Source organism: Strongylocentrotus purpuratus, unplaced genomic scaffold, assembly GCF_000002235.5.
Source record: "Strongylocentrotus purpuratus isolate Spur 01 unplaced genomic scaffold, Spur_5.0 spur5_scaffold_2, whole genome shotgun sequence".
Classification (NCBI taxonomy): Eukaryota; Metazoa; Echinodermata; class Echinoidea; order Camarodonta; family Strongylocentrotidae; genus Strongylocentrotus; species Strongylocentrotus purpuratus.
In genome coordinates, this window is record NW_022145605.1 from 26,156,778 (window position 1) to 26,169,683 (window position 12,906).

Sequence of the window (12,906 nt, forward strand, 5' to 3'; positions counted from 1 at the left end):
ATTTAGCTTCAGCAACACCGAAAAAAAAAAAAAAAAAAAAAAAAAAAAAAAAAAAAAAAAAAAAAAAAAAAAATCGAAATTTTGAAAATCTCCCGCATTATTCGGTAGGGTTGGCAGGTATGTCAACCCACATGGGTTCATCCCAATGATACATCTTTTTATACATTTTTTTTTTTTTGGGGGGGGGGGGTGGCTCCATTTTCCCCCAAATATTCACAATAATAAAGTTTCTTTATTTTTTCTTCTTCCACTCCAGTGATAGTAACTTGCAATCCATGTTGGGTTTCTTGTAGATCAAGATGTCTTAATAAAAACAAAGATAATTCCAGTTCGATGCACTGTATGGATTGGATGATGGCTTCATGAAAAGATTTCTCAAAATTTTGCTCACTTGCTTTTAATACTCGCTATATATTTTGTACAACACTGTATTATGTTGTATTCTTCGGTGTGGGACATGTACTATCATAAAACGAGTCCTCTCATAGCCTACATGTAGGTAAAGGCGGAACAGACTTAATTGTATACAGGATACAACTATAAGTACATGTACCTTGTAATCATTCATCAACAGGTCATATGTAAAAGTACAGTGACCTGTCTGTCTGACCATGACAACTCACCTGTTGATACGGTAGCCCGAGTTCCATGTAGCTTCCACGAAAAACTGTTTCCTTTCATTCAAGGCTAGTTCCTAAATCTCCTCGCTACTCACTTTTCTCCTCTTCCTGTATTCCACTACAATTGCCAGATGTTATTGAGGGACCAGTCATCTTTTTTATTTAATAACAAATTATTTCCCCTGAAAAAAGTTACTGCGAGACATCCAAATACTAACAACAACAAAAGTACATGTTGAGGTTTATTCAGATATTATCTCGTTAAAAGTGTTATGTGAGTTCACTGAACATTTGTTGCTTTTACATGTACATGTACATTTGGTATTCAAACTCGCATTAACTTTACAGCTAATTAATTTTCCCTGCTGATTAAACGAACGCAGCATGGAGCCACAATCATTTAAAAGCATGTATAGAATGTAGTATCATGTACATTATTATGTAGAGGGGGTACATCGCATGACCTTCAATCATACCTGTACTTTGACCTACCAAAGATGTACAATGGACATGTGCATGTAAACAACATGAGAAAATATTGAAGTTTGAACGTCTTATCTCTTTTGTTATACAACATGGCAATGTTAGCTAAATATAATTACCCAGGTTTGTACATTGTACCTGACCAAATATGAATTCAAGGAAGTCAAATACGGGGAATGGCAATTTGGTCAACATTCTGTGTTTGCAGTTTGGGTGGAGTTGCAGTATCATTTTATTCTGTTTGAAATCTTATGCACTAATAAAATGTCATGTCATACACATTATTACTACCGTAATTAACGGTGTATTAACCGCACCTTTTTGCCGCCGAAAAAATTCAAAGTCGGGGTTGCGGTTTATACACGGTACACACACAAAAAAAAAAAAATTAAAGTTTCGATTTATGCCCCTCCACCTGGCGCTATGCCTGGCAATGTCTCCCAGCTCAGTAATCCGTGTGATGACTCACCATTCGGAAACTAGAACAACACTCAAATTTGTCTGTCATGTTGGTTTGAAAGTAATCTTTCTGATAGATTTCAATATGTAGTTGATAATAATAATTCCTCCAATTTTTCTTCTATTACACGGCGTACCACAAGGTTCTATCCTAGGTCCTCTACTGTTTTTTAAGTCGGCAAAAAAAAAATCGGCCACAAGGTATTTTTTTTTAGGGCGAAAAAGAGGGGTGCGGTTAATACACGAGGGCAGTTTATACAACCATTATTACTACACATTAACTGTTTGGAACAAGGAGGGCATTAAATCATATTAATTTAGAAGTAACAACGATTTAATACCCTTCTGCCTCTGAACAAACAACATGAAATGTAGTAAAGATAATATGATTTCATATACACTGTAACTACTTGCAATATTGAATTCCTTTTGCTTCTTCTCCTTCTCCTCTTTTCCCTCCAGTGAAAAAAATACACGGGGGCTCTGGGCGAATTAGCCCCCGAAATGCCCAAAGTTCAATGCAAAACAAATTAAAGAGTGTTATTTTCATGCAAGCAAGCTTGAAAAGTAGCCCCCAAATTTGTTTAAGTATTTTTTCCCTGTTTCCCTCCTCCTCTTTTCCCTCCTTCTTCTCCTCTCCTTCTTCTCTGTATCTACATTTAATAGTGAATATGAATAGGTCATTTTCTCTTTTTTTAATGCCATGAGCCTCCTCTATTATATAAACTGCAAATGTAGTTAAGATTAGATATCTTCCATATCCAAGAACCACATCCCTTATTGTACAATTCTGGACAGAAAATCAATATTACTGGGAGGAAAACTTCCCAGGTCAGCGTTTTCTACCAGTAGTCTAAATTCTATTAACTCTGACCTCGCGCTTCATATTTGCATGGTGCTGTGCGTAAAAGAGTAGCATCGGCATACCATAAAGAGACACAGCTCTATCGGAACAACGCTTGCACGACTGAAATTCAATGTTTGCTTTTCAGTGTTTTAGTAAATAATGAATCTTCAAACTCATGGAGCTTCTGTACCCCCAACTATAGGTCTGCACGACCAAAAGATTACATTTATATCTCATGGTGATGTAGACCTCTACTTTAATGTAACTGTGCTACATGGCCCTTTCATACATACAGTGTATAGTACAGAACTTTAAATGTGTTTAACCTACTGAATAGAGAATGTACACTGAAATGAAAGTCATTTCAAAATGCGCCTCCTCACCATGACTTGCTATTTTCAGTTGCTCCATACAAGTTGCAAGCAAAATTCTTCAATTTTTCTCACATTACGGTGTTTGTTTCGTCAGTAGTTGCATAGCAACTACAGGTAAACAAAACGAAAATTTGAAATAAAAAAAATCCACCTTTTGAGTTTCGAGGGCGGTGTTTTTTAAACACCTGCCAAAATTTCACTGATTTTTGCTCGCTCTGTGGTGAGATTACGCTTTTGGTCCCGTGATTCTCCTCACTTTCGTGCGCAACGCATGCACACTCCTCACCAAATCGGAATGAGCAAACGCTAACAGTTTTTAATGGGTTTTTCCAGTCGTAAAATAGCACTCTAAAAAAAAATCATTGATTTTTCAAAAATGGTGCTTGGGATGCGTAAATGGGCCTAATGAAACAAACAAATATGATAGCAGCACTAAACATTATGTAAGGCCATTCGGCCGCCATCTTGAAAAATAGCCGAATGTCAGGGAAACTGTACCGAGCAGCCATTTTGAGCAGCCATTTTGAAAGAAAAAAAAAGGAAAAAAAGAAAAGAAAAAGGGGCCTCCTTCCTATCTTTTGAAAAAACAGGACGCTAGTTTGTTTTTTTATCTGCCCTAACACAGTACACGCAATCGTAATTTCAAAAAATTCTGTTTACTGGAGCTCCTTTAGGATTTGGTGTTGAATAAGTGTGATTTATTTTCTCACAGTGATAAAAGATTTTTTTTTTACCAGAGCTCTTTAGTTAACTACGAGAGCTCTTTTGGAGCTTTAAAGGCAAAGGCCAGTATTGGAAACGCCCCAATTTCAAAAAATTAAATGGAAGCTCTTATTACTAATCATGTGAAAGAATATGTTTAGACTAGTACAATTGTCATGATGATAACATTTTTGCCGGAAACCGCCTACTAATTGATATATTTGGTAAATTAGTTTATCTATAGGTATGTGAGAGATAAACACATGTGTCGCGCACGTGTGCATAGTCCCATATACATCTTTCTGTGTACAGTGCTTGTACTGTAACTTTACGAAGACTGGGCCAAATTTATATTATTTTGATGATTCCACAACCTTGCAGTACACACCAATACTTATATGCTACATGATCAACCTTTTCTGATCGATTCCACAACGTTTCTTTCACAATGCAATCGCATGACCAGAACTGGTCTTTATCTTTAAAGAGCTAAATTGCTTGCCACTCCTCTGTGTTATTATTTGACTGGTACACGCCTCAGGGACATACATACCTTGCATACATACAGACAGGGTCAACATCCCACAGGTTGAAGAGGGCACGTTCATCACAACAATGGTGTGACAATGAAGAAAAGAGGTCTCATGGCACAGACGCAATTTAGTGCAAAGTCATATGGTCTACATGTACATGTACATATTTTGATCATTTAACTGCAATTCAAAGATATACCTAATGGAAGTGTCATAGTCGAGTGGTTTAAGCACTTGACTTGAAGTTCAAAGGTCGTGGTTCGATCCCCGATACAGCACTAATGTCCTTTGGCAAGGCATTAATCTATGTTTGCCACACTCGACCCAGGTGAGGTAAATGGGTACCTGGCAGGAATTAATTCCTTGAAATGCTGGAGCGCTGTAATGGCAGCTAGGCTAAAGCCGGGGTAATAATTAATGCGCCTCGGAATAGAATTTCTAAATAAGACGCTGCTATAAAAATGCCTATATTCTTATTATTAATTATTATTAACCTAGTGATCACATGAAGCTGATGAATACCTATATCCATGAATAGTTTGCCTCAATATTTAGACATAGATAAATAAAATATTCCAGATGATACCCCTTCTTTACATGATTGTGTCTGTTTGATCTTGTAATGGTTAGACTGGCTTGCACATGAAGTCTGTACATGACAGACTAATTAAAATCTAGCACATCGTCTCGAAATCGATGTCAAGGATGACTGGGCCGGCGCCTTACAGCACGGTCTGGCCAGGGAGGGCCTGATCAACATAGAGGTAGTGAGAGGCAAAGCTAAAGCTACCGAAATGTCAAGCTGGGTGAATGGCATAATGAGGAAGACATACATCATTGCTTTGCAAGAGGTTTTTACATGTCACTCCTAATTTCATCAAGCAACCTCAATGCAGAGACCTTGATTATACCAGACCATGTTTCACTTCCATTATATGCTCCTCTTCCCTACTGAAGGAGGGTCGAGCTAAAACATCTACTGTATAGTGCAAAGATAATTGTGATTATAAATAGAGTAAAGTCTGTGTGATACCCAGAAGTGTGGAGACCAACCAAAAAATTACTTTTTTTTTTACGAGGGCTCTTTTCAGATTTTCCCTTAAAAAAATAGCCCCCCTTAATTATTTTGCGGTGGCTATTTTGGAGCTCAGGGGGGCTTTTTTTTTTTAAAGGTTGTATTTTTTTCAAACGCGGTTTTACCTAATTAAATTCCAAGCAAAGGCAAATATAGATATAATTGTAGCGTACATATGTCACGTAGAGTATTGCAGACATTCAGATACCCATGATTTATTCACTTTGTGTTAAACGTGTGGCTTTATGATTTACATATACATGTAACTAAAACTTGTCAAAAGGAGTGTTTTGTTTAACTGTTCGTTTTTCATATCCTAAGAAAATATTATCACTGACACGCGGGCTAGGAATTAATTTTTTATGGGGGCTACTTTTCCCCATTGCCTAAAAAAAACCAAGGGGCTACTTCCTTAAAGCCATATTGTAAGCTGTAACAATAAGTTGTGTTTTTCCTTAGCCATCATACTACTAGCAACCAAATTGGTAGGTAATATGTTATTTAGTCTTTTTTTCTGTCCCAAATTTAATTGTTATCATGGACAATGCAATCCCATTAAAAAAAAATGTAGACCAACTCCCTTTAAAATTGTGTTATTTAGACCATTTATAACCATTAAATGTGAGTAAATATGTTTACTGTTGTCCCACATACCGATGTAGGGTCTATTTGTTATGCCGAAACATGCAAAATCATGACCTTATTTTTTTTTATAGACTCTAATTCTAAAGGCCAAGCCAAAGCTAGTTTCATTTCGTAGACATAAATTGATGTCATCATCACTCATGACAATTGGCCTGGCATCGATCGTATATAAATAATTTAATTTAATTTAACAGTTGTAAGAAAGATTCTGAGGAGTAGGAACATCCTTTATATATTTATTTACGGTTTTTTTATAACAAAATTCAATTTCTGTGTACGAAACTTGCTTTATACCGATTTTACAGGAAAAAAATCCGGCATTGATTTTGCACGTTTCGTTATTACAAATATATCAGTATGTGGGACAACAGTAAAAATATACTCGCATTTAATGGTTTTAACTTATAAATAACACAATTTTAGACGGAATAACATTTTTTTTAATGGGATTGCATTGTCCATGATAAAAATTAGGGCCAGAAAAAAGACTAAATAAACATATTACGTACCAATTTGGTCGCTAGCAGATGAGCTCTCGTCACTCGCAAATACTTATTTGCTTCATACAAGGAGCGTGCGGGCGCGCGCTGGAGCTGAGCTAGTACGTTTCTGTGTATTGTGAACGTGTGCGAACTGCGTATGCATTCATGCTGTGCACGAAACTACATCGGGGCCGATGGCCTGTCCGGCCGCCGGGAGCTTAGGCGCAGGCAGGCGGATATACCGCTGTAGATCTAGCTACAGTAGGTACGACCGCCGATCCGCTGCAACTCACAAAACTTTTAAAATGTTGATGGAAGTTTCTAGTTTTGGAGTTGGTAGTTGGAACGGAGATTTCACTCAGACACATCAATAAATTGGTTTAGGGTCTATTAATTCATAGGGAATATCAATTTATGGCGGGGGCGATTTTTCAAGATATATTGATTTTTTTTCGCCCTCGTCTTGATTTTTACCGTGGCGATTTCAGAGGTTTAGGGGGCGAATCGCCCGTCGCCACCGTGTATTTTTTTCGTTGGTGGAGACAGCTAGCTAGCCAATGCCAGGAGAAATGTCTCCCTGCCCCAAAGCAAGACATCTCGCTACACATAATTATGCTCATTATGTATCATGATGCCAACTTTACACTTACGACAGTATCTTAGATGTGCATGGCCTCCTGTTTGCACTTTGCACCCCTCAATTCACGGGTGTGGAAAACAAACCAAAACATTCTTTTAATCTTCTAATCTTACAGTATGCATATTCATTTCCTAATGAACAGCTGTAAAATAAAAGAGCATGATTTATATTAAAATGTACCGGCAAATCAAGCTTGTTCCAAAAATATACCAGTAGTCAGTATTTTTATCATCAACAAATTTACAAAGTAAAATAAAAGAGCATGATTTATAAATGTACCGGCAAATCAAGCTTGTTCCAAAAATATACCAGTAGTCAGTATTTTTATCATCAACAAATTTACAAAGTGGATTAAAAATGACCATGTCTGCCACATAATCAATCCCTAAACTGATGGTTTCATTTTGGTTGCCATGGATAATAATTCTTATATTTTTCCTGTACCTTTTTTTATTGTTTTCAAATAGAGTGAGTGTCTGCATACACTTTGAGATATCATGAAGTACAGGTTATACAGTTTTTTACATGAATTTCTCAGAGCTCCTTTGCTAAAGCTCTGTCGGTGCTGTCTAGCTCTACCAGTACATTGCTTTCCAATTTATGGGTACTCTTTTCACAAAGTCCACCAATGTACTTGTGCAATACAGCATTGGATGCATGATGGATCAGTGATGGATCAGTAAAGAGCAGTAATCTGGTAAGGAGGTCCAGGGTTCATGCATAACCAAATTGAGAAGCTAAAGTCCTCTGCTAAGGAACTAATCCTCAACAAAGTTCCTTAAAGCAGATTAAACCATTGGTCTACTTCCTACTAATACCTGTACAAGCATAAACTTGCTTTCTTTAATAGCAGTCACCCTCTTTTATCTGGCCTGTCAGAGAACTCTTAGCAAAACCAGAACAAATCTGATGACCCCCCCCCCCCTTTTTTTTTCCTGTTGTTCTTGCTTGTCAGAATTTGTAGGTATATTGTGCCCCCTCTTTTTTTTACAAAATCCTTAAACCCCTTTCAGTTAACATACTAAAAATGAAGTCCATACCATGTCTATGCTGTTCCTCTAAGAGATCTGTATGCAATGCCATGTAACGCTCTTCATCACAGATGGCCTCTATGCGTGCTGCCTCTTTAGAGAGTTGGTTATCTTCGTTCCATCCTGACTGTTCAAAGTCTCTTAGATCATGCAGATGACCTCTTCCATCGTACCTAAGCACACATAAAAACAAAAAATTACAAATGAAATTAAGATTTAGATATAAAGGACCTTTCTACAATGTAATTACTTACTGTTAAACCAGAAACTTTTGTGGCATGAAACCTGCATTAATTCTTAAGGATGACTGTTTTCATTGCAATTTTTTTTTATAAATGTTGCATTGATGCCTTCTAACTCTTTTAAGAGTGTGTGTCTTGCCAGTAGCAGACAATATTCAATCTATGACCCTTGAAGACCCTGTAGGCAGTGAAAAATAAAATAGATGGAATCATATATATATATATATATATATCAACAGAAAGCTTAAAAGCCATAAATTACAATAATATCAATTACATGTACCCTTACATGCTATTTTAGTGCCTGTACGAAGTGTAACAGCTCTCTGAAAACTAAAAATATAAAGCTTTGAAAGTCAGAAGTTGACGACAGCTATCAACTTGATGACTTCATCTTATGCAAAGTATGCATACATGTATTTACAATGACTTTACATTTAATTAAGCACAGCTCATCACCTCATCTACCGTATTTGCCGGCGATAAGGCCGCACCGCCGCATAGGCCACACCCCCAACTTTGACATTTCAAAGAGGGAAAAAAAATAAAAAAAGGAAAATAAAAACAAACGGACAAAACAAAATAATCATAATTGTCTCGAAAACACTATTTTTTTTTTTTTACAAACTGATACCAAAATCATCCATATTCTTATAATTTACCGGAAGTTTAGCAAAAAAAGTGATCGCAGGCAGATTTGGTGTCCGATATATCCCTACCACAATGTACGGTGCATGAAATGGAAAAACAAAATGGCGACTTTGGATGAATGTTCGCGGCAGCTCCGTTAGACTGTCCCTTCCTTTACCTTTGCAATGCATTGGCACGAACTTAGATCAAGATCTATCGGCAAATGTTGTGTTAGGACGTTATTTTCATCTTCATGTCAACAATGCAAGATAACATTGTCGGTAAGATGTTTGGAAATGTCCTGTACCATAGTGGTATTGTTATTTTACCGTTTCTAGTCCCATACGTGCAAATTCGTGTTAGTTTTGACTTTCGTTTTTTTTTTTTTTACTCTTTCGTCGTAAAGGTCGCACCCCAACTTTTTGATATTTTTTCTTCCAAAAATACTGCGGCCTTTACGCCGGCAAATACGGTAATGTATATACCGGTAGGCGAAACTATCGGGTCCACATGTGACATGTATGTCGTCTCTGTCACTGGGGTAAGTTTGACCCCGTTGACCCATAATTTGGAGGGGTGCGGAAAATGAGGTTTTAATTTGCTTTTGCACAATAATGGAAAGAGAAAATATTTTGTATCCTTTATATTTGTATTCTATGTTCATTCAGCTTTCCATTTATATTAAGGCTGTGCACAACAGTGTAATGAGGTACCTGAGTACACTCCCAGGCTTACAAGCAAATACTCGAATATTCGGACGCCATGTTTTATAATAATTTTTTTGAATTTTTGATTTTTTTTTTTTTGCCACCACCATACCACTGGAACAGTATCCCAGGTCCGTCGCCGAAAACGCATGCAATTTTAAATTGAGTTGCAGTTGAAGGCGCCGATTTAATAATAATAATAACAGTAAACAATGCTGTTTTAAAAAACAAAGATGGCAGAATAATCCATTTTCCTCCAAGTCCAAACAGAAATCCGGACATTTGGTCCCATTTTCTAAGTGGTGAGTTTGACAGAGCTTGAGTTGGGAAAAAAAATTACCGACGGAACCATGCCAGCGGCCGCCGCTCTCCTGGTATGGGTAAGCGTGAGCCTGGACAGTGCCGGGTGACCGGGATTTTTTTTTTTTTTTTTTTGTGGCCGAATATTCGAGTACGAGAAATCGTAGTCGAGTAGTTGTCAACAGTGCGGGTACACAAGCATTCGACTACTCGTCGCAGCCCTAATTTATATAAAAGTGCATTTTCATCGGATAGGATCTTGGAACCTGTTCAACTCAAGGGCAGTCCTACAAGCTTAAAAAAATACGTCGCTGTTTTCACGAAGTGACGGTAGTGAAACAAAATTGCATTCACTTTGCATTACGATTTTCCTCACTACCGTCACTTCGTGAAAATAGGGACGAATAGTGTCTTAGATGACGATTTGCAGAGTCACTCTACTCACAATCATTTGTATGAAGAAGAAAAAAAACATCATTGGAACATTTCTGAGCAAACTTGGGTCTACATAATAGCCAATATTGGTTTTGATATAAATGCATACACATTACACAAGGTACAAATACTGCTGACAGACACCTGAGTTTCCCCAAACTAAATCTAAGAAAGGGTGGTGAACAAAAATATAAAGCATTTCCAGCATAACAAGGCAGACTTCTTCCTTGGAATATGGAAATTTACAGACCGGCTTCAAGGCCAAATCCAGGTTCGTCCGAAACACAGGTCATACAATCCCAGCTCATGATTTCTGAAGAAAGTTATCTTTGAGAAATCACAATAACATCCTGCCTGCATTTGACCCAGTTAAATACCGCTTTGCACAACAAGTGCATGCTGTGTTGATAGTCCACCTTTGCAGTCTAAACTCAACAGAACAAAAAAGTAGAATGGTATTGTGTATGTGAATGGTGTGGATAAGGGCAAGTACAGTTTACATGTAGGACATTTCATTCCACGTTCTGGATACTTTAATATGGCCCTTTATGGGGTTTTCATTCCATAGTGAAGAGATTACCGGTATTCTTTCCTTCGGAAAAATGCAATTGAACAAAGAACATAAAAGAATACATGCAGTAGTAACATGCAGGCCTACAAAAGTTTAAGAACTTTTAAGACATGTAATGTACATTGTAGCATCATCATTTTTATACATGTACATGTACATGTACATACAGCCTTTTCACACACGGGTAAAATTCTTTAAAGCTGATTAGTTTAAAGGGCTTTAAACTAATCAGGTTTACATATGACATCTTTCACACACACAAATTTCGGTGCGATCGTTCGTGATTAACTGCTCTTAAAATGCGCAGTAGTGCCATTGCGCATTGAAGGTTAGGTTAAATCAAACAAAGCGCGCTCTACATCCAGTTTAAACATGTATAACCGTTCACACACAAAATGTCAAGCTCTCTAGATACAGACTTTGTATCTGCAGCCTGCTTTGAACGGCGGATGAATCGCGACTTCATATCTATCCGAACATCGTATAAACGACGTTCACACAGGGAAAATTTTCTTTAAAGCTGTTTAAAACTGTTGAGTTAAACAGCTTTAAACTAATAAGCTCTAGATACAATGAATTTTAGCTGTGTGTGAAAAGGCTGTTAAGTTCTATGTGACATTTACAATTTACCAAAACATACAATACATTGTAAGATACAATGAATTTTAGCTGTGTGTGAAAAGGCTGTTAAGTTCTATGTGACATTTACAATTTACCAAAACATACAATACATTGTAAGGCTGCGATGAGTGCTCGAATACTCGAGTACTCGCACTGTTGATAACTACTCGAGTACGATTTCTCGTACGAAATTGCTCAAGCGCTGCTGTTGCTGGTCGCTACACTACCGTTGTTGGTCGGTACACGGCTGGCGCTGGCGGTCGTTGAGTGGGCATTTTTTCGATGGCCAGCGGAAGCAAAATGAGTGGCCACAGGTCGCGTTAGGCAGGTGGTCGTTGTGTACAGGTTCTTAACTACATGTACACGAAATCTCACAGGGGATTTTAAAGGGACTTTGTAACATTGTTCAGATGAGAGATAGTGGTGCTAAGGTAGTGACTTCAATGCTAGATGTACAATTAGAGATAATCTGAAAATTTGAGTGAAAACCGGTAAATTTTTATATTCAATTTTTCTCGAAAGCAGAAGTCTTTTAAGGGCTAAATTTTTTAGTGCTTATAATACATCCACAGGGGCATCTAAATATATCAAAATTGTAAAGATTCACTATCCACCCAATTTTCAAAATTTCCCAAAACTTTGTATTACCTTTAAATCAATGTACATAAGTTTATGCTACCATACATGTAACTATAAATGATGAACAACGTTGAAGCTCCTGCACGACTGGTGAGCATGGTCAGGTTTAATAGCCAAACAACTTCTGGGCTTTGCATCTACCCAAAATGTTCTCAAATGTTTTTAAACGCAATTTCAAAGATCCAAATTCCAAAGTCTGCCTTTGATATGATGAATAATGGAAGTGGAAAATTACTTCCCATAAAAAGGCACACGCTACAAATAATAATATACACATGTACGTGTGTGTAAATGTACACCAAACTGGTACATTACACAGTGCCTCATAAAATTATAAATCTTTGAGTGACCGGTTTTACCATACTCATTTCCCCCCAGTAGACTGTAGTGTTATAAAAAACGCTAGGAAAACAAAAAATGAAAATTTGATTACCAATCATAAATATCTTGATAATCATACAGCATACCTGCCAACCTGAGACAAGAGAAATTAGGAGTAAATTTTTCTGGATGGACTACGAGGTCGCGAACCACCGAAGGATTGGGGTAGTAGCCCGTAGATTAGGGGGGGGGGGGGTACACAGGACTTTAGGGTCTATTTTTTTTTCTCTCCATTTTAATGGTGCAAATGGGCCTTTTCCTTCAACCTTTTCGCCCCACACATAAACAATTTTTGAAATATCAAAATGTGAACACTCACAAAACTACATGTTTCACTACCCACCTCAGTTAGGAGCCCTATTTTGCAAAGTGTCCTTCAAAAATGGAGAAATCAACGAAGAAGAAGAATATAGTAGTAGTAATCCAAAATAAATCCGAGGAAGTCCGGTAAATAACAAGCTTCCACGATCGCAGTCATCGCACAAGCAT

At 37.3% G+C, this 12,906-nt stretch overlaps 1 protein-coding gene across 1 annotated transcript in view; it reads right to left on the reverse strand.

Moving 5' to 3' along the window:
- The window catches only part of LOC577474 (splicing factor, suppressor of white-apricot homolog), a 54,894-nt gene that overhangs the window by 37,572 nt on the left and 4,416 nt on the right, over positions 1-12,906 (reverse strand). Inside the window, exon 2 of the mRNA XM_030992096.1 lies at positions 7,901-8,064. Coding sequence (XP_030847956.1) covers positions 7,901-8,064 — 164 coding nt within the window. The remainder of the gene's footprint in view (positions 1-7,900; positions 8,065-12,906) is intronic.